The sequence below is a fragment of the Sciurus vulgaris genome, assembly GCF_902686455.1.
Source record: "Sciurus vulgaris genome assembly, chromosome: X".
Taxonomy (NCBI): domain Eukaryota; kingdom Metazoa; phylum Chordata; class Mammalia; order Rodentia; family Sciuridae; genus Sciurus; species Sciurus vulgaris.
This window is the reverse complement of record NC_136471.1, coordinates 125,281,606-125,308,606: the sequence shown is the minus strand read 5'-3', so window position 1 is coordinate 125,308,606 and position 27,001 is coordinate 125,281,606. Positions and strand designations below refer to the sequence as shown.

The 27,001-nt window shown below is 37.5% G+C and overlaps 1 protein-coding gene and 1 long non-coding RNA gene across 8 annotated transcripts in view; one reads left to right on the top strand and one right to left on the bottom strand.

Moving 5' to 3' along the window:
* REPS2 (RALBP1 associated Eps domain containing 2) overlaps positions 1 to 22,623 on the top strand; it is a 214,054-nt gene extending 191,431 nt beyond the window's left edge. For all 7 annotated transcript variants that reach the window (XM_079123178.1, XM_079123176.1, XM_079123177.1 and 4 more), the window contains 2 exons: positions 8,891 to 8,996; positions 17,309 to 22,623. In XM_079123178.1, coding sequence (XP_078979304.1) covers positions 8,891 to 8,996; positions 17,309 to 17,377 — 175 coding nt within the window. In that variant the 3' untranslated portion in view covers positions 17,378 to 22,623. The remainder of the gene's footprint in view (positions 1 to 8,890; positions 8,997 to 17,308) is intronic.
* LOC306650884 lies at positions 22,543 to 26,692 on the bottom strand. The gene is made up of 2 exons (XR_013761055.1): positions 23,536 to 26,692; positions 22,543 to 23,441 (listed from the first exon to the last, which is right to left on the bottom strand). It is a non-coding gene; the product is annotated as an uncharacterized lncRNA (long non-coding RNA).
* Positions 26,693 to 27,001: the final 309 nt, after the last annotated feature.

The following is a 27,001-nucleotide window of genomic DNA, read 5'->3' as shown; positions in this document are numbered from 1 at the left end:
CACCAACATGTTCACATTCTAGGCCACAGGAAGGGAAAAAGAAGAAATGGAGGAAAACAGGCACACATCACTTCTCTCTGAGCCATTGCCCCCAAATTTAGTCATATGGTCACACTCACCTGCTATGGAGATGGAAATTTAGCTTCTTGTTGGGTGACCACGTGTCCAGCGCAAACTGAAAGTTATATGTTACTTAAAACAAACAGTCATAAGAACAGGTTTTGAGAGATACTCTGCCATAAAACCTTGCATGGACAGTGCCTCATGGTGCTGCGGTAGTAAATCAATAGATTGCATGACATGAATGGAACTGGGCACATTACGTGTTTTAACTTTTACTCTCCCATTTTTCTCCTTGGAAACCAGGGAGTTATAGCCTAGCCTGAAACACTGAAGAAAAAGTTAGAAAAACCTATATGGGCAGGCTCTAGAAGCTTTTTTTTCTTTTTTTTGGTAATGGGGATTGAACCAGGGGTGCTTAACCATTGAGCCACATCTCCAGGGCCTTTTATTTCTATTTAGAGACAGGGCCTTGCTAAGTTGCTGAGGTTGGCCTTTAACTTGTGATCCTCCACTCTCAGCCTCCCAAGTCATTAGGATTGTAGGTGTGTGCTTCCATACCCACTGCAGAAACAATTCTTGAGAGGCAAATTAATGCCTTGAAAGGTGTTCTGGGCCTGAAACTGATGTCTGACTTGGGGCCCCACCCTCTCTTTGCATTATTTGGGACTCCTTCAGTAGCAAGTAATAAAAGGCAACTTGAATTAGCAAAACTGTATTCTTTCTAAGGATATAGGGATAGTTTGTGGTAAACAGTCACAGAAATGGATTAAAAGAGAGGACTGCAAAACCTTTTGGGCTCCTGATTTTTCTTTATTCTCTTAAAATGTATTTGTCATTTTTCTCTGTGAAGAATTCTACCACCTTCAGCTCCAGAGTAATTACATTCTTGCTGTGTAGGGTTTAAGCTGAACTGAACTCTTAACTATAACCCACATCCCTGGGAGAGAGAATCTGGTTAGCTCAGCATGGGCAAGCATCCCTCCAAGTATGAAAATGGTGGTGAGGTTTCAGGAAACAAACAGGACTGCCAGGAGCCCATCCCTGTAGAGGTGGAGGAAAGGGATGGAGAAGGGGTGACTTAAAAACTAGCATAGTAATGGTTTGAGGGTAGTGGAGCATCCATTTCAGATCTATATCTTTTTAAAAACATTATTTTTGAAATGATTATAGATTGACAGAAAGTTACAAAAATAGTACATAGAGGTCTTGTGTATCTTTTACCTCATTTCCCCCAGTGATTGCATTTTACCTAATTATCATACAGTATCAGAACCAGGATAGTTCTGTTTTGTCACATTTTATCATATATGTCGATTCTTGTAACTACCACTGTAGGCAGGATAACCGAAGTCACACCTGTCTCCTTCCTCCCACCATTTTTAACTCCTGGCAACCACTAATCAGTTTTCCATTTCTATAATTTTGTCATTTTGAGAATGTTATATAAATGGAATCACACAGTATATCACTTTTTGAGTTCTGCCTATGTTACTCAGCATAATGCCCTTGACATCCATCCAGGTGGTTATGTATACCAGTCAATACTGTTAAGCAGTAATTTGTAGCATGGATATACCAGTGTTTAGCCATTCATCTGTTCAGAGATATTTGGGCTGTGTCTAGTTACTGGGTATTAGAAATAAAGCTGCTACAACCATCTGTGCATGGTTGGTTCTATATACACAAGTTTTCCTTTCTCTGGGACACTTGTCCAGAACTGTGATTATTGGGTTGCAAGTTAAATGTATGTTTAGTTTGTAACAACACTGCTAAGCTATTTTCCAGAATAGCTGTACCATGTCACATCCCCACCAGCAATGTATAAAGATGCAGTTTCTCTACATTCTTGCCAACATTTGGTAATATTGCTTTTTAAACTTAGCTGTTCTAATAGGTATATAGTGCTATCACATTGTGGTCTTTATTTGTGTTTCCCTCAAAGTTAGTGATGTTAAACATCTTTTCTTGTATGTATTTGGCATCATATATCCTCTACAGTAACATGTCTCTGCCTATCTCTGGCTGGTTTTCTAACTTAATTGATTTTTTAACTGTTGAGTTTCAAGAGTTCTTTCTATATGTCAAACACATATCCACTGTTAGATATGTTGTTTTCACATATTTTCTTTTACTCTTTAGCTTGTCTTTTCACCTTCTTAGCAGGGTATTTCTTAGAACAAAAGTTTTTAAATCTTCGATCAAGTCAAATTTATTGATTGCTTTTTCTTTTGTGGATTGTGCTTTTGGTGTCATATCTAAAAACTTCACCTTGTCCCAAAGATTTTCTCTTATCTTTTCTTCTAAACAGTTCATAATTTTATACTTTCCATTTAATTCCATAATCCATTTTGTATTGAGTTTTGTACAAGGTGGAGACTTAGGGTTCTCTCTCTCTCTCTCTCTCTCTCTCTCTCAGTATTCACTTGCTTCAGAATCATTAGTTGAAAAGCTTATTCTTTCTCCATGGACTTGTTTTTGTACCTCTTGTCAAAAATAGTTTGGTTTTACATGTCTTATTTCTGGGTTCACTGTTCTGTTCCATTGAACAATGTGTGTCTCCTCCACAAATACCACAGGGCTTCATACATGTTAGACAAATGCTCTATTACTGAGCTACATCCCCAGTCCCTTGATGGCTATCTCCATTACAGGATTACTCGATACTGTAAGGGTATAATATGTTAAATTTCCCCCACTTTTATAAGTATTTTTCAAAATTCTTTTAGTTATTTCAATGCCTTTAACTTTCCATATAAATTTTTAGATAATTTTGTCTTGAACTACAAAAAACATTACTGGGATTTTGATAGAAATTGCATTAAGCCTGTGTATCAATTTGGGGAGCATTAATATCCTTACTGTGTTGAGTGTTACAATCTATAAGCATATGTGTCTTCATTTGTTTAGATCCCATTTAATTTCTTTCATCAGTATTATATGGGTAGTTTTTAACATGCAAGTTCTATACATGCTTTGTAATATTTATATGTAAGCATTTCATTTGACATCTTTGGAAATGATAGTCATTTTATGAAATTTGGTTTCCAAGCATTCATTGTTAGAATACAGAAGCACTCTTGAATTTTGTATGCTAATCTTCTATCTTGCAAACATACTTCTATCCTTACTGAAATCACTTATTTGTTTCAGTAGTTTTTTGTAGATTCCTTGCAACTTTCTGCATACAACATTATGTTTTTTGCAAATAGAGACTGTTTCATTTCTTTCTTTCCAAATACACACCTTTTATTTCCTTTTCTTAACTCACTATGCTGGTCAGTACTTCTAGCACTATGTTGAAAAATAGTGATACATGCAGATATCTTTGCTTTGTTCCCAATATTAGAGGGAAAACAGTTTTTTAAAAAAATTAAATATGATATCAGCTGTAATTTTGATGCAAATATTCTTTGTCAAGTTGAGGAAGTTCACATCTCTTCATCATTTTCCAAGAGTTTCTATTATGAATGGATGTTGAATTTTATCAAGTGCTTTTTTTTTGCATCAGTTGATATGGTCATTTTTCTTTTTTTAGCTAAAGATGGAGGATTACCATTACCCTATGTAAATTTATGATTACACAAATGGTATGCCTTTACTCCGTGTACAAACAGAGTAACAACATGTATCCCATTTGTTTACAATAAAAAAATAACATATTATTAAAAAAAAAGATGGAGGATTACAACACAATGTGTATATGTGTTGAAACATCACATGGTACCCCATAAATATGTACAATTTTTATGTTTTCATTTGTTAGTTAAAAATAAAATGGTAGGTTATATAATATTTTTGAATATTGGATCATTCTTGCATTCCTGGAATGAACTTCATTTGGTCCTGGTATATACTTCTTTTTATATATTGCTGAATTATTTTTGCTAATAAATTGTTTATGTTTTTTGCATCTATGTTCATCAGGATATTGTGCTTAATTTCCTTATTGCCTTTTTGTACTGTCTTTGCCTACTTTTGGTATTAGTGATATTAACCTCAAAAAATGAACTAGGAAATGTTCTCTTCTATGGTTAAGATTATAGAGAATTGGTATTATTTCTTTTTTTGAAATTTGGCACAATTCTCCAGTGAAACTTTCAGGACTTAGAGATTTATTTTGGGGAGTTTTAAAAATACATTTTTAAATGAAATTTGAAAATTTCAAACAATTTTCAAAAGCAATGCAGAATAATGGGTGACTTTTGGTAATTTGTGCCTTTGAAGCAATTGATGGGTTTCATTTAAGTTTTCAAATTATAGAAAACTCAAAAGGGGAAGGGAAAGTTTTATTATATTTACCATTTTGTTGTTATTTCTTCCTTCCTTATGTTCTAAGATTCCTACATCCCTTTTTTGTTTCCGAAATTTCTTTTAGCCATTCTTTTAGCGTATATTTACTGGCAATATGTTTACTCTCCTTTATCTAAAAATGTCTCAGTTTTCTTTTAATTCCTAAGTTATTTTTACTGGATCTAGAGTTCTAGGTTGGTAATTCTTTTCTTTTGAACTTGAAAAATGTGTTATTTCCTTCTGGCCATCATGGTGTCTGATTAGAAATCTGTTGTCATTTGAGTTGTACCCCTACAGATAAGTTAATCATTTCTCATTGCTTTCAAGAATTTTTTCTTTTTAAATTTGTTCTAATTAGTCGTATGTGACAGTAGAATGCATATATGCACTTCGATATATCATACAGAAATTGGGTATAATTTCTCATTTTTCTGATTGTACATGTAGAATCACATCAGTCATGCAGTCATATATAAGGTACCTTATTACATAAGGTAATAATGTCTGTTTCATTCTACTATCCTTCCTATCCACTTTGATTATAATTTAAGCTATTTGGGGTTTTCAGTTTCTTGAATTTATAGGCTATGTCATTTGCCAAATTTTGAGAAATTTTCAATTATTATTTCTTCAGATGCTTTTTCACCTTTTTCCCTTCTCTCCTGGAAGTTCAATGAGGAAAATACTAGATCTTATTCTCTTATAGGTCCTTGAGGCTCTGTTCAGTTTTCATTCCAGTCTATTTTCTCTGTTCAGTTTGGATAATTTCTATCTTCAAATTCACTGACTTTGCCTTCTCTATTCAGTAGTTGAGTCCATCAATTGAGATTTTAATTTTAGTCATTGTATTTTTCAGCGATAATGTACCCCTCCATTCCCAACGGTGTAAATGGAGGTAAAATATGGAAACTGGATTTCATCCTCACCTGGAAAAAACAAGATGGCAATACTCTTCCCTCCCTAGTATAATGTCAGAGGAAGCATTCATCGTATTTTTCTTTTTTTCTTTTTTCTTTTTTCTTTTTTTTTTATTGTAAACAAATGGGATACATGTTGTTTCTCTGTTTGTACATGGCGCAAAGGCATACCATTTGTGTAATCATAAATTTACATAGGGTAATGTTGTTTGATTCATTCTGTTATTTTTTCCCTCCCCCCACCCCTCCCACCCCTCTTTACCCTCTATACAGTCCCTCCTTCCTCCATACTTGTCCCCCTCCCTAACCCTAACTCTAACCCTAACACTAACCCTTCCCTCCCCCCCATTATGTGTCATCCTCCACTTATTAGCGATATCATTCGTCCTTTGGCTTTCTGAGATTGGCTTATCTCACTTAGCATGATATTCTCCAATTTCATCCATTTGCCTGCAAATGCCATAATTTTATCATTCTTTATGGCTGAGTAATATTCCATTGTATATATATATACCACAGCTTCTTTATCCACTCATCAATTGAAGGGCATCTAGGTTGGTTCCACAGTCTGGCTATTGTGAATTGAGCAGCTATGAACATTGATGTGGCTGTGTCTCTGTAGTATGCTGATTTTAAGTCCTTTGGGTATAGGCCAAGGAGTGGGATAGCTGGGTCAAATGGAGGGTCCATTCCAAGTTTTCTAAGGAATCTCCACACTGCTTTCCAGAGTGGCTGCACTAATTTGCAGCCCCACCAGCAATGTATGAGTGTACCTTTCTCGTCACATCCTCGCCAACACCTGTTGTTGCTCATATTCTTGATAATCGCCATTCTAATTGGGGTGAGATGGAATCTTAGGGTGGTTTTGATTTGCATTTCTCTTATTACTAGAGATGTTGAACATTTTTCCATATGTTTGTTGATTGCTTGTAGATCTTCTTCTGTGAAGTGTCTATTCATTTCCTTAGCCCATTTGTCGACTGGATTATTTGAATTCTTGGAGTAAAGTTTTTTGAGTTCTTTATAGATTCTGGAGATTAGTGCTCTATCTGAAGTATGATTGGCAAAGATATTCTCCCATTCTGTACGCTCTTTCTTCGCATTGCTGATAGTTTCCTTTGCTGAGAGAAAGCTTTTTAGTTTGAATCTATCCCAGTGGTTGATTCTAGCTTTTATTTCTTGTGCTATGGGAGTCCTGTTAAGGAAGTCTGATCCTATCAGGGATTGAACCTGGGGCAATTTACCAGTTAGGTGAATTCCTAGCCTTTTTAAAATTTTGAGACAAGATCTTGTTAAATTGCTATGAATCTTGCTAAGTTTCTGAGACTGGCCTTGAATTTATAATCTTTCTACCTCACCCTCCCCAGTTGCTGGGATTATGGGCATATGCCACCATGCCTGGCTGGTTCTTCTTTATATCTTCTATTCATTTTCTGAAATTTTCTATTTTTTAATTTGTTTTAGATGCGCTTAATCTTAATTAGATAATTCCACAGTTGCATCATCTAGGTGTTGGCATCTGTTGTCTTTTCTAATTCACATCATGATTTTCTGTTTCTTCATTTGATAAAGTTTTTTATTGTATCCTAGACATTTTGGGTATTATGTTATGAAACTCTGAATCTTATGAAAATCTTCTGTTTAATCGTGCTTTCCTACTTGACTTCCTTTTACACCCTTGGGATGGAGGGGTGCATTGTTACTGCTGAATGCGGGTGGTACTTCAGGCTTCCCACTGGACTTCCACTGATACCACCCTGGCTGGGAAGAGGAGAGGTGTTTGGTTATTGCTCCTCATGTGGCCTCTACAGTGAAAAGAGGGTTCTTTTCCATGAGAAAGTAGTGAAGGTCCTTTACTTCCTACTCAACATTTTCTGACACTGCCTTGGTGGGACGGGGAGGCCTCATTAGGGGTGCCCAGAGGAGGAAGTCTAGTCTTCCCACTTGTCCTTGACTGATGAAGATTGGATTTGGGGGTCATAATGTTTTTTTGTGGTGTTTGGTTGTAGTAGAGTAGTTATTGACTAGAAGTTTCTATATTACTTGGCTACCCCTTTCCAGTTCCTTTGGCTAGAGAAAACAGAATTTTGGGGGAAGGGTTCTTTTTTTCTGATCTCACTGTTATTTATGGATTACTGACTGCTACAGTATCCAGTCTGGGATATACAATGCAAAAGAAAACCCAGAGAATTCACTATTGTGTGTTTCGTTGGATATTAAGTTCTCTTTTTGGTTTACCTCTTTACTCCATCTTTTAGAGTTGTCTTATGTTTATCTTTGTACATTGTCCATATATTTCACTGTACTTAGCAGAAGAGTAGAGAGAAATGTGTCTACTATATCTTATTCTGGAGCCAGAAATCTAATCTAGAAATATATTTTTTCTCACTCTCATGGAAGTAGAGAGTAGAACAATGGTTGCCTTACTTCCTTACATTGAATTTTATTGGTTCTTTTTAGTTAAACATGACAATAGAATCCATTTTGATATAATTATACAAGCATGGAATATATCTTTTTCTAATTAGGACCCCAGTACCTCTCCTTCCCCCTCCCTTTCCCCATTCTGTTCCCTTCTCTCTATTGTCTATATTTTTAAAAAGCAGATTGGAAGCTTCTGCCTGCCACTCTATGGATGAGAAAGTAATCTTTAATTCTGAACTTACTGGGAACAGGATTGTGTCTTCTACAGATAAGCAGAGTGGCTAGCATACTGTATATCCTCAGTAAATATTAATTTTATCTATATAGTGGTCATAGACCATTCTAGTTCAGTTGCTCCAGCCTAGAATCCTTTTCCCAGTAACTGCAAAATTGTTGTTTTTCTAGGGAAATATAAATCACCCTTTTGTTCTAAAAATTTTGTAATTTTTGCTATGGAATAAAATTTTGTAGGTTATGCCTGTGATGACCGTGTTGATTTATCACCCTAACCATGGGCAGTTTTGAGAGGTAAAGCAGGTAGTAAGAAGAGTTATGACCAAACAGTTTAGGCAGACACTGTAATGAGCAAAGTAGAACACATAGCCACCCAGTTACACCTGTTCTCTGAATTTACAATTGAGTTAACTCAGGAATATTAAAACATTTTTTTCAATTGCCACAGATTCATGCTGGTGCATGCACATGGACACCCCAGCACACACACACACACACACACACACATACATACACACATATACACACTATGTATTAAAAAAGAAATAAGGGAGAGCTAGGCAGCTAAAGAGAATATTCTTCTATTCTTTTCCTTCAGACTTGTCTAAAGAGGCCAACTGCTATTAATGCTTGCACAAAAGGACATTCCAATAAATAAGATTTTTTAGAAGAAATGCTTATTAAAATGTCCAGAATAAATGGAACACTAATGTTTGTAAAGACCCAATTCACAGCTTTTATTCAAGTTATAAAATGGGAATGATTTCAGGTGTAAATAATGCATCCTGACGAATTTGTTTCATTGGGTGCATATCTGCCTACCTATGAATATGGGGTTTTATTTTTGGAGCCCTGTGATGTTAGCCCTTGTTATTTTAGCGCCTCTCATAAATTAGAGTTCTGACCTGCAAGGGTCCAGACCTCTAGGCTCTTTTCACCAAAATGTTTGTACTTTTCTATAGGCAGTCTTCCAAACAGAAGAAGGCCATTCAAACAGCTATCCGCAAAAATAAGGAGGCCAATGCAGTTCTGGCTCGGTTGAACAGTGAACTCCAACAGCAGCTTAAGGTAAGGAATGCTCCCAAGATTTGGATTACTAGGCTCTTCCATTACTTTTTAATTTTGCTTTTTATTGACCATTGGCTGCCCATTCCTGTTGGAAAAAGTTGCCTCTGTTCTTTCATGCTTGGAGGGACCAGCAAGTTTTATATGTAGGCTGTGTATTATGTGTGTTAAAAGGAAAGATAAATCTATCACAAAGTCTGTTTGAAGCATTTGTTGTCCAAAGCTTCTGAGTTAGTGCCTAATCGTTAAAATCCTCTCTGAAAGGTGATGCATTGATTTCTTTCAAAGGAAGTGACGTGGGTACTATCAAAGGGCAGCCTCTCTCCTGGTACCATGAAAATGGTTCCATCTCACCTTCTCAAGGACATCAGTGCAATTCTTATCACCTGTTTCTCTTAATCATTACTCTCCTCTGCATTAGTTTCCCATAACTATGTGCTACAAATTCAGTGGCTTAAAACTGTAGCAATTTCTTTTCTCACAGATCTGGAGGCTAGAAGTCTGAGTGTTGGCAGAGTCACATTTTTTTTGAAGGCTCCAGGAGAGAATTCTTCATTTCCTCATCCCAGCTTCTGGTAGTTTCTGGCAATCCTTGGCATTCCTTGGCCAATAGCCACAACACTCCCAATCTCTGCCTCCACTGTCAAATAGAATTCTTCCTAGATCTCCCTGTATTATTGTCCAAATTCCTCTTCTTATTGTATGCTTCTTATAAGGACACTATTCATTGGATTAGGGCCCATTGTAATATAGTATGACCTCATTTTGATTTGATTCCATCTGCAAAGATCCTATTTGCAAATGAGGTCACATTTACAGGTACTGGGGGGTTAGTACTTGAATTTATCTTTTGGTGAGACAAGATTCTCTTCTGGATCATTTCCTGTTCATCCATAAACATGCTCCAGTATTGTCCATTGCCCTTGACCAATTACTGCTCCATTTCTTTGGTCCCCTTCACCACAAAATTTCTTAGCAATTGTTTCCGTTCACTGTCTTATTTCCTCACCAATGGTTTTCTCTCCCCTTTTCAGTATGGCTTTGTTTTGCTCCACTCACAACCCTCTTATGGCCAAACCCAACAGGCTTGTTCTCATATTATTTGCATTTTCAGGAGAATATACACAACGAACCATTTCCTCCTCAGAAATCACTTTTCTAACTGGATTTTGGAATACCACACTTTTCTGGTTTTCCTTCTCCTCCATTGGTGTTCCTCCTTCCTCCTTTACTGTCTCTTCCTTCCCTGACTTCTCTTTTTTATGCTCCCCTTGCCAAAATATTTTGCTATGAAAATTTTCAAATGTGTAGGAAAGTTGAAAGAGTCCTATAATGCATATTCACATAGCCACTACTTTACTTCTACCACTTTTTATTATGGTCTATATACATCTCTAGCTATTTATCTCTCTCTTCTATCCATTAATCCATATTATTTTTAACATATATTTTTGATACATTTCAGACATCTAAGTACTTCTAAATATTTTAGCACACATATCATTAGCTAGTGTTCAATATTTTTACAGGTTTTTAAAATTTATCTTTTAATTTTTTACAGACTGCATTTTGATTCATTGCATACAAATGGGGTACATAATTTTGTTTCTATGGTTGTACATGATGTAGATTCATACCATTTGTGTAATCATACATGTACATAGGGCAATGATGTCTGTCTCAGTCCACCATTTTTTATACCGCCCTCCCTCTCATTTCCTTCTACATAGTCTAAAGTTTCCCCATTCTTCTCTCCCTCCCCACCCCCCACCCCCATTATATATCATTCTCCACTTATCAGGGAAAACATTTGACCTTTGTTTTTTGGGGATTGGCTTATTTCACTTAGCATGATATTCTCCAATTCCATCCATTTATTTGCAAATGCCATAATATTATTCTTTTTTATGGCTGAATAATATTCCATTGTATATACATATATATACCACAGTTTCTTTATCTATTCATCTGATGAAGGGCATCTAGGTTGGTTCCACAGTCTAGCTATTGTGAACTGAGCTGCTATAAACATTGATGTGGCTCTGTTACTGTAGTATGCTGATTTTAAGTCCTTTGGCTATAAACCAAGGAGTGGGATAACTGGGTCAAAAGGTAGGTCCATTCCAAGTTTTCTAAGGATTCTCCACACTGCTTTCCAGAGTGGCTGCACCAATTTGCAACTCCACCACCAATGTAAAGGTGTGCCTTTTCCCCCACATCCACACCAACATCTATTATTGTTTGTGTTCTTGATAATAGCCCTTCTAATTGGAGTAAGATGAAATCTTAGAGTTGTTTTAATTTGCATTTCTGTAATTACTAGAGATGTTGAATACTTTTTCATATATTTATTAATTGCCTGTATGTCTTCTTCTGTAAAGTGTATGTCCAGTTCCTTGGCCCATTTATTGATTAGGTTCTCAGGTTTTTCTTATGATATAAAATTTGCATACAGTGAATGTACCAATCTGAGGTGTTACATTTATTGAATTTGTAATAAATATATATACTCTTGGAACCAAACCCTTGTCAAGTTAGAGGATATTACCATCACTCTAAGAAGTTTTCTTGTGTCCTTCCCAGTCAGTTCCTAGCCCAGCCACACACAGGCAACCTCTATTCTGAAATTTTTATACATAGTTTTGCCAGTTCTATAACTTTATGTAAATGATAACCTGTAACATACTTTGGTGCAGAGCTTCTTTCACTTGGTGTTGTTTTTGAGATTCATGTGCTCTGTGTATATCAGTAATTTTTTCCTTTTTATTGCTGAATAGTATTCCATTGATTGAATATGCCACAATTTGGTTGTCAGCTCTATTCATGGACATTTCGAAACTATTGCCAAGCATGGTGGCACACATCTGTAATCCCAGCAATTTGGGAGGCTGAGGCAGAAGAATCCCAAGTTCAAAGCCAACCTCAGCAACTTAGTGAGGTCCTAAGCAACTTGGTGAGACCCTGTGTCAAAATAAAAATATAAAAAGGGCTGGGGATGTGGCTCAGTGTTGGAGTGTCCCTGGGTTCAGAAAAAGAAAAAAGATGAAGCTGTTTCCTTAGGACAATTTTCAATAAAAAAGCATTTTAAACAAGTTTTTCTGTGGAAATATTTTTTCCTTTCTCTTGGGTAAATGCCTAGGTTTAGGATTTGTTGCTTTTTTCCAACATGGTTGTAGCATTTGACATTCCCATCACTACTATATAAAAGTTCCAGTTCCACAGTTTTTACCAGCATTTAGTGTTACTCTTTTTAATTTTAGCACGTCAGTGGTGATGTAGTTTTGTCATCGTTTCCTTGATGACTAATTATGTGGATCACTTTCCTGTGTGGTTATTTATCTTTTGTATTTTATGAAGTATCTTTTGGCCAGTTTTTTAATTGAGCTTTTGGCCTTGATTTGGTGTTGAGTTGTATGTAGGAGCTTTTTACATATGTTGATTACCTGTCATTAGTCAGATACAAATTTTGTGAATATTTTCTTCTAGTCTTTGTTTTGCTGATTCATTTTCTTAACTATGTGTTCATGAGCATAAGTTTTAAATTTTGATAAAGTATAAATTGACCATTTTTATAGTTATTACTTTCTTCCTATAGTAGGAATCTTTGTCTATTCCAAATTATAAAGATATTCTCCTGTTTTAACAGCTTTGTTTTTACCTTTTACATTTAGGATTTTGGTCCATCTTGATTTAAATTTTGTGTATGATTAATGTTAGGGTCAAGGTTCATTTTTTCCCCATTTTAATATTTAATCCAGCACAATTTGTTGTAGCAATTAGTTATTCATATGTAAAAAAGCGAACCTTGATCTAAACCTTACACCTTAACAAAGATTAACTTAAAATGGATCAAAGATGTAAATGCTAAACATAAAGCTGTAAAACTTTTAGAAGAATATATAGGAAAAAAGTCTTTATGACCTGAGGTGAGAAATCACACCAAAAGCATAATCTGTAAGAAAACAACCCAATAAATGGGCCTTCATCAAAATTAAGCACTTCTCTGCCAAAGACACTGTCAAGAGAATTAAGAGGCAAACTACAGACTGGGAGAAAATATTTACAAACCACATATTTGACAAACAACTTGTATACTGATTATATAAAGAACTCTTAAGAGATCAGTGAAGTAGAGGAAGGGAATCGAGGAGACAGGTGGAGGGAGAAGTGGTAGAATGAAATTGACCCAACTAGCCTATGTACATATATGAATATATCCCAGTGAATTGTACGTCTTCCTTTAATAACCAAACATTCATTTTTTGTTCTCTGTTTATTTTTCATTACTACGAAAACATTTTTTTTTGCAGTGCTGGTAATTGAACCCAGGGCTTCACACATGCTAGGCAAGCATTCTACCACTGAGCTACGTTTCTAGCCCAGTTAAGATGTGTTCTTGTAATGGTAGTTTTTTGTCTTCCTGAATAGGTGGGGTTCTGTTGTTGTTGTTTTATTGTGTGTATTTCCTCCTAGGTGTTTTCCTTCAGTATCTGATGACCCTTCTTTTCTCATAGTTAAGAGGAATTTGAATTATTGACTGGAAATGCATAGCACATTGGGGGCTTGTCAACTTCGTATTTTTCAGTGACCTGGTTAGGTCATATAGTTGGGGAACCTGCAAAGGCAGTTTCATTGGCTCCTTCTTGGTCTGGTGAGAGACTCTAGAGAGGACAAGGTTTTGGTCTCCTATGTGAATGGAAAGACCTGGTTCATTGGAGCAAGAGGACTGTAGTTACCAATATCCAGGATAATTATTTACTCTCCAGTATCTTTCGTCCTCACCTGTGCCTGTTTCTCACTTATCCAGATATTCAGTTTTACCATTTCAGTCAATAATCTCCAGTGTTCTTCTCTCCTGGCAGGAATGATGTGGAGGTCTAATTGCTTATGAAACAGACTTCCAGTTGACACTATAGACAGTCCTCCTTCCCTCGTTCACTCTCGCTTTCATAGGTATCTGGTGCTGCCAGTTGGAGTCCTTCAGGGACTCTTCTGTGCAAAATCAGATTGGTTCTTATGTTCTCACCATGCTTAGCTTGTGGTTCAGCTTCCTTTCTTTGATCTGTATGTGTAGTAAAGTTCTAGGTCTAGTGAACAGATGTTTGGAGAATCACCAAAGCAGAGGTCTAGTCATAGCCCTTTAGTCAGTTCCTTGACTAAGCTAATTGACAAATCCAAATGCTCCTTGAACAAATGACCATTGTGAGTTTCCTTAATGAAGGGCTCCCCTATGCTGCCAAAACTTTAAACTATTAATCTTCTAGCACTTCCCAGAAGGACCTGTGGCCATTTACCAGGGTGACTGTGTATTATGGGAATGACTGGGCACTGCCTCTGAACTGGCACTAGTTTTAGGAGACCAACGGTTCCTGTGGTCCACCAATCAGAATAGGGGCTTATGGAGGTCAGGTCCAGCTCACAGTGGGTGCAGTGCATTCACAAGCCCACACTGTGGCTATTTCCTCGACCCTAGAATGTATACTCGGAATAGATGTACTTAGCAGCTGGCAGAATTCCCACATCCCCTCACCCCACCCCACATTTGCTAAGTCATTTACCATTTATCTGTTTGCCTTTCAGCTTATATATTTCATTGCTATCATTTCTTCTTCTCTTTTGTTTTCCCAGTCTTGTGACTCTATGATTTTTAAAAAGTTCCTATGTTGCTTTAGTAGAGTTCCAGGACTGTGTAAGTGAGGACCTAGTATAGCATAGCCTTCCACCTTTATGTGAAAATCTCTATCCTGTTTTCTAGGATGATATTATATCATCCCAAGGCTTTGGAGATCTTCCATAAGCTAGTGACAGGCAAATGCTTATGTGTCAAGCCTGCTTCTTTTTCCTCTAATCACTAAATATGCATATATAATTCCTCACTCAGCTTTTTCTTTCTAGATACATAATATACATCTGAGATAATTAATTTCTAAACCTCTTCTTGAAATGCCTATTCTTATCAAGTCTTCCTACCACCAGCTATCAACTTAACCTAAAATCACAGTCATCCTTAAATTTTCCCTCACTCCTATTTTTTTTTATTGTAAACAAATGGGATGCATGTTGTTTCTCTGTTTGTACATGGCGTAAAGGCATACCATTTGTGTAATCATAAATTTACATAGAGTAATGTTGTTTGATTCATTCTGTTATTTTTCCCTTCCCCCCCACCCCTCCCACCCCTCTTTTCCCTCTGTACAGTCCTTCCTTCCTCCATTCTTACCACCCTCCTTATCCCTAACCCTAAACCTAACCCTAACCCTAACTCCTCCCACCCCGCATTGTATGTCCTCATCCGCTTATCAGCGAAATCATTCGTCCTTTAGTTTTTTGAGATTGGCTTATCTCACTTAGCATGATATTCTCCAATTTCATCCATTGGCCTGCAAATGCCATAATTTTATCTTTCTTCATGGCAGAGTAATATTCCATTGTATATATATGCCACAGTTTCTTTATCCATTCATCAACTGAAGGGCATCTAGGTTGGTTCCACAATGTGGCTATGGTGAATTGAGCAGCTGTGAACATTGATGTGGCTGTATCTCTGTAGTATGCTGATTTTAAGTCCTTTGGGTATAGGCCGAGGAGTGGGATAGCTGGGTCAAATGGTGGGTCCATTCCAAGCTTTCTGAGGAATCTCCATACTGCTTTCCAGAGTGGCTGCACTAATTTGCAACCCCACCAGCAATGTATGAGTGTACCTTTTTCCCCACATCCTCACCAACACCTATTGTTGCTTATGTTCTTGATAATCACCATTCTAATTGGGGTGAGATGGAATTTTAGGGTCCCTCACTCCTATTTCAACTTCACCAGCAAGTCTTGTCATTTCTATATTCCAGATATATCTAGAATTCACCTACTCCTCTTTATCTTTATGACTACTACTCCGATTGAAGCCATTTTCATTTCTCCAGCTGGGTTCATGTAGTGCCCTCATAATTGCTCCCCTGCATGCACACTTACACTGTTGTAATACATTGTCTACACAGTAACCAGAGTGAGAATTTTGAATTATAAATTGAGTCATGTCTTCTCCTTGATTAGAAGTCCTTGATTCCATCCCCCAGTACTTTAAATGCAGTCCACACTCCTCCTTCCACACACAAGGCCCTATAGAGTATGGTTCTACCTAAATCTCTAACTTCATCTCTTGCTACCATCTTCCTTGTTCCCTCTGCTCTGGTCAAATAGATCTTTTTGTTCGTTAAACTCACCAAACTTGTTTCCTCCCTTGGGGCCTTTGCAGTTGTCCTTTGACCTCCTGCATATCCTTTCTCTATATCTGCATATGGCTCAGTCTTCATGGCACTCAAATCTCTGCTTGAATAGCATCATCTCTGAGATGCCTTCCCTGGTCACCCTCTCTGCTTTCTCCCAGATTCTCTTCTGTTACAACATCTTATTCATTTCCTCCTGCAAGTATCTTGTCAGTTTATTTTACTGTCTTTCTCTAGGTGTTTGAATATAAGCCATGTAAGGGCATTGCTTTGCTCTGTCTTATTCTTTGCTGATACCATCATGACTGAAGCAGTATCTGGCTGGTAGTAGGTAGATAGTAAAAGACTTTTGGTTGAGTGAAAAAGAGGGTGGGTGAATAAACACTTGTACTCTGTGCTAATTATTAGTGTGTTGGTTTCTCTGAAACATCTCAGAATTGAGCCTTTATAGAGAATTCTTTACCACCTTACTAATTTGACTCAAGAATGCCTGTGTGTGCTCCCCTTCTCTTTTTCAAAAAAATTATTTTAGGCCTGAAAGTTTGATTTCCCAAACAGCAGATTGCCGATCCTCTCTTCTGCCTTTTGCCAAGAAGTCACACATTAAGCATATTTTGTGCAGGAGCCTGGAGAAAACTTTGGTAGAGGGACAATGAGTGTTCCTTATCATCCCTCAGACCTGAGTATGTTCCTGGATTAGAAGCCAGAGATTGCAACTAGAAATTTAGCTCTGATGGCTTACCTCTCAGTATTAGGAACTTGCTTTTGCTTTATGGTCTTTCTGAATCGGCCTTTTAAGTTTTAATATCATTCTTTGGTACCTGCTGATCCTATCAAAACAAGGTAAGACTAAGGTGGGGGAAATGGAAGAAGGTTCATGAGTTTCGTTTCATCGTCTTCAGAAAGGAGTGGAGAGATTAGAAATTGTGAATCTTCCTTTGTGTAATCATCAACTTTAAATTGGATCCCTTCCAACACTTAAGAATTTGTGGATCTAGTTATAAGTTTCCTTTGAATATCTGATAAAGTAGAGATAAACCCAGGAAATAACCCCTTTCCTTTATGTTTTTCTTCTCCCTGTTTTGTATAACTCAGGAGGTTCATCAAGAACGAATTGCATTGGAAAACCAATTGGAACAACTTCGTCCAGTCACTGTGTTGTGACCTCCACGTTTCAAGTGACAGTGGGTGACCTTGTCTGCCAAGATCTTTCTTTTGAATGTTTGAGCCTAACTACTTGTCATAGATATCTGACTGTGTCAAAAGGTGTGAGCAGCAGAATATAATCCATATGACCTTTTCTCTTGCACTTCACTTGTGTATTTTACTGTGGTGGAAAAAATACTTCAACTGATTATCACACTTGAAATTGTAATTATCAGTGAAATTTATTTCCCATTCTTAAGTAATTTGTCAAGTTATTAGATGCTGCTACTTACCAAAAATCAGTCTTTTAGCAAATAATTTAGAGCATTATTTATTTAAAGAATTTATGATTTGTATAAACCTTATAACCAAGTACCTTCAGGATGCTTGTTTTATTTTTATATGTATATCACATGCAGTAGGTTGGTTTCCTGAATAATTGGGATTCCAAGTGGATAGTCTTTGGCATGATGATAATAAAAACAAAAGCTAAGATAAAACAAAAGCATCAGATTTAGACTGGCGCTATGCCCTCCACCACTATATGCCAAAAATTGCTTGTCTAGTGCCATTTTGATGTTATATCTAGCTATAAATAATACATGACTATTGTTCTCTATTGAATGTCAAAGACTTATTGGTCTTTACACCTCTGTGAAGTGGAGATTTTGGCAATGAGCTATTTAACTTGGCCGATCTGGGCCGTCAACTCAGATAACTCAGTCCTTTCATGTAAATTCTGGGCAAGAGCAATCTACTTTAACTGCCTCGCCCTATCAAATTAAATAAATAGTTGCCAGATCTCTACTTTTATCCTGCATGGGACAGCATATCTGTAAATGCATGAGTTTGGAAACCACCCATCAACTATTGAAAGCCAGATTGATAAACATTTGTTGTTTGAACCCAGGTATCCAGACTGGGGAGGAAAGAAAAAAGGTTACCAATAACCCGGTAATCTCTGGTAGTTATTTTTGTATTTATTTGAACCTGGACCATGAAAGTATTGGATATGAAGAAGTAATGAAAGAAAGTAGTCCTCACACTGGCTATGACTAGTTGGTCCTTTGTGAAGTGTACCCTTGAAAAGTAATTGGTTTATATTCAGTTAAGAGGAGCTCACCTGACTCCAGGGTAGGTGGTATGTGTAAATAGAAGCTCAAATTGCAGAAGCCAGTACGCTAGAGAAAGTTAGGTAACTACTAGTTCTCCTGAAAGGCCAAGTTGACAGTGGGGATTGACCAACCCCTCAGGGTCCCAGACCCTCACAGGGCTTGCCAATTTCACCCACTTTGAGAGACTTATATAATAAGACATAATGTCTCTTGTGCATTTTGCTAATTTACTCAATTTTTGGATAGTGGGATAGGGTGTTCCTGGGATCCTTTTTGAAATGGTTTTGGATAGGTTTGCTACATTGGGATTAAGCCATTGATTTCAACAGAGCTGAGAACTTTTAGAAAAAGTAGGCATTTATCTAATACTTCCTTGTTCCACTGGCAAGCTTTATCAATAGCTTAACAGCAGAAGAGAAATGCTCAAACAGATGATGTTTTTCCAAAGAAAAACAAATTGTTGAATCTATTCCATGCATATTTAAGGATTTTGAAGTGATTCGATTTTGAAAGTCCTGAAACTTGAACTCTTTCTCTATTTCCTTTTTTCCTTTTGGCTGCCTTTTTGGTTCTTGTGGGGAAGGGTTGGAAGTGAGTTTAAACCCTTCCTAAGATTATGAATGGGTCAGTGCAAATTTTTGGTAACTTGTTTCCCCATGTTTGGAGATCTGGGGGCTGCAGCAAATTTTATCAACAATGTTCTTATTGCACATGTTTCACAGCACGTTTGGCTTTTGGTACATTCAATCCAGGAAAGACTAGCATATGCACTTTATCTCATAATCTTCCAGTACATGTGCAGTCACTCAGGATAGTACTTCATATCCACCAACCAGACATATAAACTAAGGAATGTTAGTTTATACTATGCATTTGAAAAATATTGACATGCTGTTTCCCCCATGAAGTCATTGACAAAGTGAGCCAGATTAGGAGGTTGGGGCTTTGTTTAGTTGGCTTCGTTTTCATTAAAGGAAAAATCTTGCACTGGACAATCAAAGCCCTCCAAGTTTCTCTCATATATAAAATTTGGGTGTACTGGGGATCAAACCCAGGGCCTCATGCATACTAGGCATGTGCTCTACCACTGAGCCACATCCCCAGCCCATCACCAATATTTTAAGATAGGCATTGCATCAAAGCACACACCAGTGATGTCTATACCCTGTCTTCTTAGCTGGACTTAATTTTGGTCACAATTTATTAGTGCTTAGAAATGAATTTTTTAAAAAGGATTAAATATTTGTGTGTACACACACACACACACACACACACACACACACACACACATACATACTACTATTATCACCTAACTAGTGCTTATCCTCTATTTCTCTGTTTCTTAGGATGCACACTTTTAATTTAGGGTTATAATTCCTGATAATGTTTCTGTGAGCTTTATGTGATTTTTAGACAGTCTGACTTATTGAAACCACCATTATACCTCTTGTATACAACTGCCCCAAAATTAGTCTAGCTTATTGGGTAGAACTCTGCAGACAGAAGGTTAATGTTGCCCTCATTTATGGGGGCTTAATTACCTTGTTGTTCAGTGGTCTTCCCCAGCAGGATCCTCCAGTCTCACAGATAAAAGCACAGTAGGAGCTGGTAGTGGACTTGTTGGGTCCCTCAGCATATCTTGTATGTGGCATAGTGCTTTTGCCACCTCTCTATGTGGCAGATCTGAAGCCAAACCAAATGGTAGCTATCTGGAACAGATGTGTATGTTGTAAATCAAGGCAGATATTTGCCTTAGTAACTTCTTTACAAATATTACATAAGTGCTTGGGCCTAATTGTGAGAGGAGTCAGCTTAGGTGGAAGCTGTGCCCGTCTTGTTAGTCACTGGAGAATAGGAAGTCAGATCTGGGCAGGACTGGTGCTCATCTCCTGTGGTTTGCATGTGGGGAAACCAAAGTCCTACAAACCAGCAGTTCCTGGCCCAAGAATCCATAGAAAGAGGTAGCTAATGGTAGAGTTGGGATGCCAGCCCTTTTATGGATTCCAAGTTAGGTCCTCTATCCTCTGTCAATATAAAAAAAATATTAATATTAGAAGGGTTTTTCCTATTTACCATGTTGACTTTTATTGATTAATTAATCATTAAATATGAAAACATGTTTTCAATCTACAAATTTCTCTTGGATTGAAAAATAAAATCTGAAAGAAAAGAATATTATTGAACTGTTTGCTCTTCTGAACACCTCACCTTTCATGATGCAATAAGTTACTCTGAATTTCTTGGCAGAACTTTTGACAGCTGTTGCTTTGAATGGATTCCATTCCCATATCCCTTCTGGGAGTTTGTTTTTTAAAATAGACTACTGTGATTGAAATGAACTCAATATGTAGTAAGTTATAGTTTTCTTCAATATATCTTTGGTTACTTGGGTCTAAAATGTTCAATTTTAGCATACTTCAGGGTGAGTGATCAAAACCATGGATTTTTCCTTTGATTTCTTACCAATGTCTGAACTATCATAAAACGTTTTTCTCTTTAGATGTGATTTGATTCTATAGTCTGTTTCTAAATAGTTGTCTGTTTCTTAAATGATTTCACAGCCACGGTAATAATAGATGTGTACTTAGATGATCAATAAGTTAATATCTGGAATTAATGTGTTTCTTGCAATTTAGTCGGGCATTCTTCTAAGCAATAGTTGGAAAGATCTCAATTGCAGTATTAACACCTCAGAGTTCAAAGCATTTGTTCCATGCAAACTAGAATTACACATTCTGACTAGAAATCATCAAGGAAATATGATTTTAACAATATAAGAATACAAATTTAACATCTCATAGCAACCACACCTTCCCATATTTTTGGCAAGTAGCCTCATTAGGTTGTGGTTTGAACATAATGAAAGCAAACAAAATGAATTAACAGTTGAGAGATCTTTTTTTCCCTCTACTTAAATAGAACACAAGTAACTTTGGTTTCTCTTTCCAACTGGTTTACTCTGTTTCAAGTGTACTCTTTTAAAACACTGATTTCAAAGATCAGTTGAATTTTATCCTTTAGTTATGGGTGTTTTGTTATGGTTTTTGCAGCATGACTCAATGTGGTTCAAGTTCCTAGTGAGAGGTGGGGATTTGGGTGTTTGAAATCCTCAGTCTGTCTATCTCGGTTATTCTTCAGTCCTGGCTAAGGGAGACTGCTCACCAACACCGACAGATCAGTCACTGGTGGCAGTTTGAATTACTCCACGGGCCACCTGCTTTGCTTGTTTGTGAGGAGAAATGCATCTAGTTATGTGACCCTCCAAAGAGTAACACAAAGAGCAGAAGGCAGAGAGAGACAGACTCTAAAAGCAATGCAAGCAGATTCTAAGAGCTGCTACCCACCCCAGAGCAGGCTTTCCGAGGCTGTCTTGAAAATATTCCCAAAAAAGCCAATGTGTTAGCATGAGCTAGACAGCATGGGTACATAGTTGCTTTTAGGTTTGCATAGTTATTTCACATGGATACTAACATATATGATGGTAAAGGAAACTTTTTGAAGAAGTACTGCAGGGTTTCAATTGCTAGGACTTGTTCTAGTTATAGAAGCCATGCTTCGCTGTCAACAATTGGGGAACGCTTATTTTTCATGTCTTATGAATTTTTCAATCTTATTTCAAGCAAATTTCATGGCTGAGAGAGGTTGGAGAAAGTGGGTTCATGATTCTGAAGACTAGAGGATAGTAGATGTTAAAAGGACATAAACTGGAATTTAGGAACTACAGTAAGGAAACCTTGAGGTACTAGTTCCATCCTAAAGCACTCTATTGAATAACAGGACTAGATCCTAAAGCTCCTTCAGGGAGCTCTGCCCTGGTACTGAATGTAATAACCCCATTGTATTTAGCCTGGATCAACTAAGTTGTGTTATTTTTGTTGTATGTTAACTTGTGCCAGTTTCAGCTGTACCCTTCTTGGGAACCAGGTATATTCTCTTTTTTAGCACTGCCATTCTTTTTGTCTTCAGCACAAATAAGATATTTAAGTGAGCCAGAGGCCAAAAGAGCCATTTTAGTTTTCATAGCTATTGGCAAAGAGAGAATGAGCTGATGGTCTATTTTAATCTCGAAAGTAAAAAAAAAAAAAAAAAAAAAAAAATGTATATTTTTTCACTTCAGGTACATTGATCAGTAAAAAGTGTAACAGCAAAGTATATATTTGATGCCTTCTGTCTTTTCATGATAATGTGCTAACAAGTTGTGTTAATATTTCACTCAGCCAGAGTTTCATTCATTTGCTAAGCATTGGGAACATTATGTATACTGACCTTAAATAAATCCCTGAGAGTGTCCTATATTTGGATTGTGACTTGTAGACTCAAGCTAACTTTTACTGCCTCTTTTTCACATTTGTTGAAAAATCTGTGAAGAACATAGTAAGTTAAGAATCTCCAACTTTGGAAAATGTACATGATGTGAAACTGGGGTGCTATGTTAAAAATAAATGTATGATAACTAAGTGGCTCTTATAGAGTCTTGGTGTCAGTATTTTGTGATTTCCATTTGGTCTCATGTGCACTTAATGCAAGTGATGTAACAAGGAGGTGGTAGTCTTCCCAATGAAATCAAAACCTGAGATGTGATTATTTTCATCTGATGATCTGAGACAGGTCCTTCAATGTTTGCACACAGTAAACACTTGGCAGTCACGGGGTGTCATGGCTGACTCGCAGTATATTTTAAAGGTCCTTTGAACTGAAAACATGGCTTAGTGTGGGGTCAGTTTATTCACTTTATCTTTTCAATGTTTTTTTTTTTGTTGTTGTTGTTGTTCAAGAATCTTTCTATCATAGTATACTTAGCTGGAGTGGTGTGATAAGGAAAGATCAGGAAGTATTAACTCAAAATCCTGACCTCTTGCTTGCACCCCAGTTGCAGTTTCTTACCTGTAAAATTTGAATGATTTTAGGAGGAACCAGTCTCCTATTGAGTGGATTTCCTGCTCCTTTGCTGCATCCATCCATGAGTTCTTTCTGTCCCCTGGCCTTCTTTCTATAGGTACCGTGTCCTAACTGTGTAACCAAGCACTATATGTTAGGAGCTGGAGATGAGACCAAGAAGACAGAACCCTTTTCTGAAGAAGCCCACAGCCCAGGGGAGCAGAGGCCTACAAATGAGTGGCAGTGCAGAGTGGGATAGGTGCTGCAAGGTGATCAGGATAGGCTCACTGATGAAATGAACACCACCAAGAGTTCAGTGAGTGTCACTCACCTGACAATCCAGGGTTGACGTTCATAGCTGGGTCATTTTCCTTGTGGTTATTCAGAGACTGAGATTCCTTCCGTGTGTGACTTCATTGCCCTCTTAAGACTGGGGAATGTTCTCCTAACCAGTGGGTGGTAAAAAGACAAAATGTGGAGAAGATACATTTTCTCTCCACAGAAATGACACACATAACTTCTGTGCATATTTCACTCCCTGGAACTTGACCACATAACAGTGGTTAACCATAAGAGAGACTAGGAAATGTAGTCTAACAGAAAGTTTAGGAATATACAAGAAGGGCATCTAAACCAGGCTGTGGGGATCTGGGAAGACTTTGTAGAAGAAGAATCTTTTTTTTTTTTTTGTACTGGGGATTGAGCCCAGGGGTGCTTAACCACTGAGCCACATCCCCAACCCTTTTTTGTATTTTAGTTAGAGACAGGGTCTCACTGAGTTGCTTAGTGCCTCACTAAGTTGCTGAGACTGGCTTTGAACTTGTGATCCTCCTGCCTCAGCCTTCTGAGCTGCTGGGATTACAGGCACATGCCATCTCGCCTTGCTGGAAGAAGAATCTTAAAGAGGGAAAAGCATACACTAGGAAGAAGAATGTGTTCCCAGTAGAGGGAATTTCATGTGCTAAAGCAACGTAGGGTGAGAGTACAGTGTATTCTGGGAAATGCAAAGAGATTCTACGGTGGATGGGATGGATGATGGACATAGAATGTGGAGGAGAGGAGGTGGCAAAGATTGGGCACAAAGCCAAATGGGGAAGTCTTCCAATGGGAAGGCGTAAATGACCCTGAGATTAAAGTTACTTTCAAGATTTAAGAGCAAATGAATTAGCGCACACCTGTTATCCCAGTGGCTTGGGAGGCTGAGGCAGGAGGATTGCAAATTTAGAGCCAGCCTTAGCAGCTTAGCAAGGCCTTAAGGAACTTAGTGAGACCCTGTCTTAAAATAAAAAATGGCTGGGACTGTGACTCATTGGTTAAGTGCTCTTGGGTCTTTCTAATCCCTGGTACCAAAAAGAAAAAAGAAAACAAAAAAAGAATAAATGCATGTAGTTTTTTACATCATTAGTATTCAAGGAGTGATTCATATTCTTCTGTTTTTCCCATTCCCTAGAATATTGTAAACTAGTGTTTCTAACATAGACCAAATCTGTTAGTTTGAGTTGTTACACATATCGTGGTGTGTTTTGGGACAAAGGACCAAAGCACAGAACACAAGAGACTAAACCTTTGTAGACAGGAGTTCTATGTGAAGATGAGACTTTTTCCTTTTTGAAAAAGGGGCCGTGAGATGATCGAGAGGTGCTATCAAAACACGTCTTATCAGGAAGGCTATCAATGTGCAGAAATGAAGACTTTGGAAATAAAGGTAAAATATGAAATTCCCCCCTTTTTATGGTTTTCATCAGTACATTATAATAGTGGGATTTCTTGTGACATATTTGTACATGCACATAACATCACTGATTACTCTCATTCCCCACTTCCTCCTCTTTTCTCCCCTCCCCTCTTTCCCTGATCCCTTTCCTCTACTGGTTCCCCTTCTATTATTATTTTTAATTAGTGCATTTAGAATTTTATATAAAATGGGATTCATTGTGGTATATGCATACATGAACTTAGCATAATTTGGTCAATTTCATTCCCCAGTACTTCCCCAAACCCCCCTCCTGCTTCCTTCCCAATTCCCTTCTACTTTATTGGTCTCCCTTCTAAAGGAATGAAAAAGGGATTGCCATATCCTTTTGAACAACAGTGCTCAATGAGTTTATTTAATAGTTCTGAAAAATCATGAAGCCTAAAGGAGAAAAACTCCAAGTGGAACATCTTCACGGCAAACTCCAACTCCAAAGAGTCCTGTCATATTGTTTTTTAAATATGAGATGTTTGGGAAGTGTGAACAGCAGTATTTGCAGGCATCTGAGTGGTGTTTCCCTCATTGTATTTTTCTTTCAAACACAAAATGAAAAGAACCTGGTATTAGATTATAACCCAGATATACCTTCCTTCATTTGCCCTGAAATCCTCTTAACACACTTGGTAGAAGGAATTGGCACAGAAGCCATGTAAAATTGTCAATATCCACATGTGAGAAAAGCATCATCAGAACGTATAAACTGTGTGTGTGTGTGTGTGCATGTGTTATATTTAAAACTCAGCAACAGCCACAGTAATTGTTTAGAACATTGAACAATAAAATATTTTGAGGGGAGAGCATTTTGTCATTGACATTGTTTAGAATTCTTGGTGCATGGTGATAATAAAAACTGACTTTTACTCAGTTTTATTTTTAAATTTTGTAGGAAGAATGTACCTCCTATTCTTATACTGGGGTAGACTACTTCCATCCTTGGTAGCACTACAGAATGGGGTATATGCCTCCACCCCATATTAGAGTTAATCAAAACTATAAGGCCAGGTTTGGTGGCACACACCTGTAGTCCCAGCTACTCAGGAGGCTGAGGCAGGAGGATCACAAATTCAAGACCAGCCTGGAAACTTAGACCTGGTCTCAAAATAAAATTTGAAATAAAGGGCTAGGATTGTACTCAGTGGTAGAGCACATGGCTAGCATGCATGAGGTAATCCCCATTACTGCCCAACCCCCCAAAAAAGGTTGAAGGAAAGTCAAGGAAGAGAAAGATAATGCTTGGAGAAAGGAATTAAGGAGAGCAAAAAAAAAAAAAAATTGAATACAGATAACAGAGAATTGTATCTGGAGGTTCTTTGAAATTCAAATGAAATTAACTTGGACCTCACCCATGTGTTATGGGAGCCTACATCCTGGACTTTCTGGAGATTCTGAGAGGCAGAGGTAATGGTAGAGGGAGTGATGTTCTTATCCTCAATTACCTAGAGCAATTTAGCCACCTCCTCACTACAACCAGGGATACCCCTTCGTGTGTCCAAAACTTCATGAAAAAGGTCCACTAAATTAGTTCATTAATCCAAATACCTCCAGGGCTCAGGCAGCAATATATGTGAGGGAAGTGAGTCAAGAGTAAGATGAAAAGTGGCACTGGCACATCTGCTTCAGTGACAGGAAATAGTAGGGAATGGTGGAGACTATGGCAAATTGGAGCCTGTCTACCTGCTTATAAAGGCAGCACTGTATTACTGCCATGCAGACTCCTTTGTTGCTAGATTTTCAGTTCCTTCAGTTGCTAGATTTTCATCTCCCTTACCACCTCCGCAAGTCCTGTGCGTGTTTTTTGTTGTTGTTGAGTTGTAACATACATGCACAAAGTTTAGGTGTTCAACCCAAAGAATTGTCCAGATAATTTTGAAGAAGAACAAAATCAAAGGACTTAAG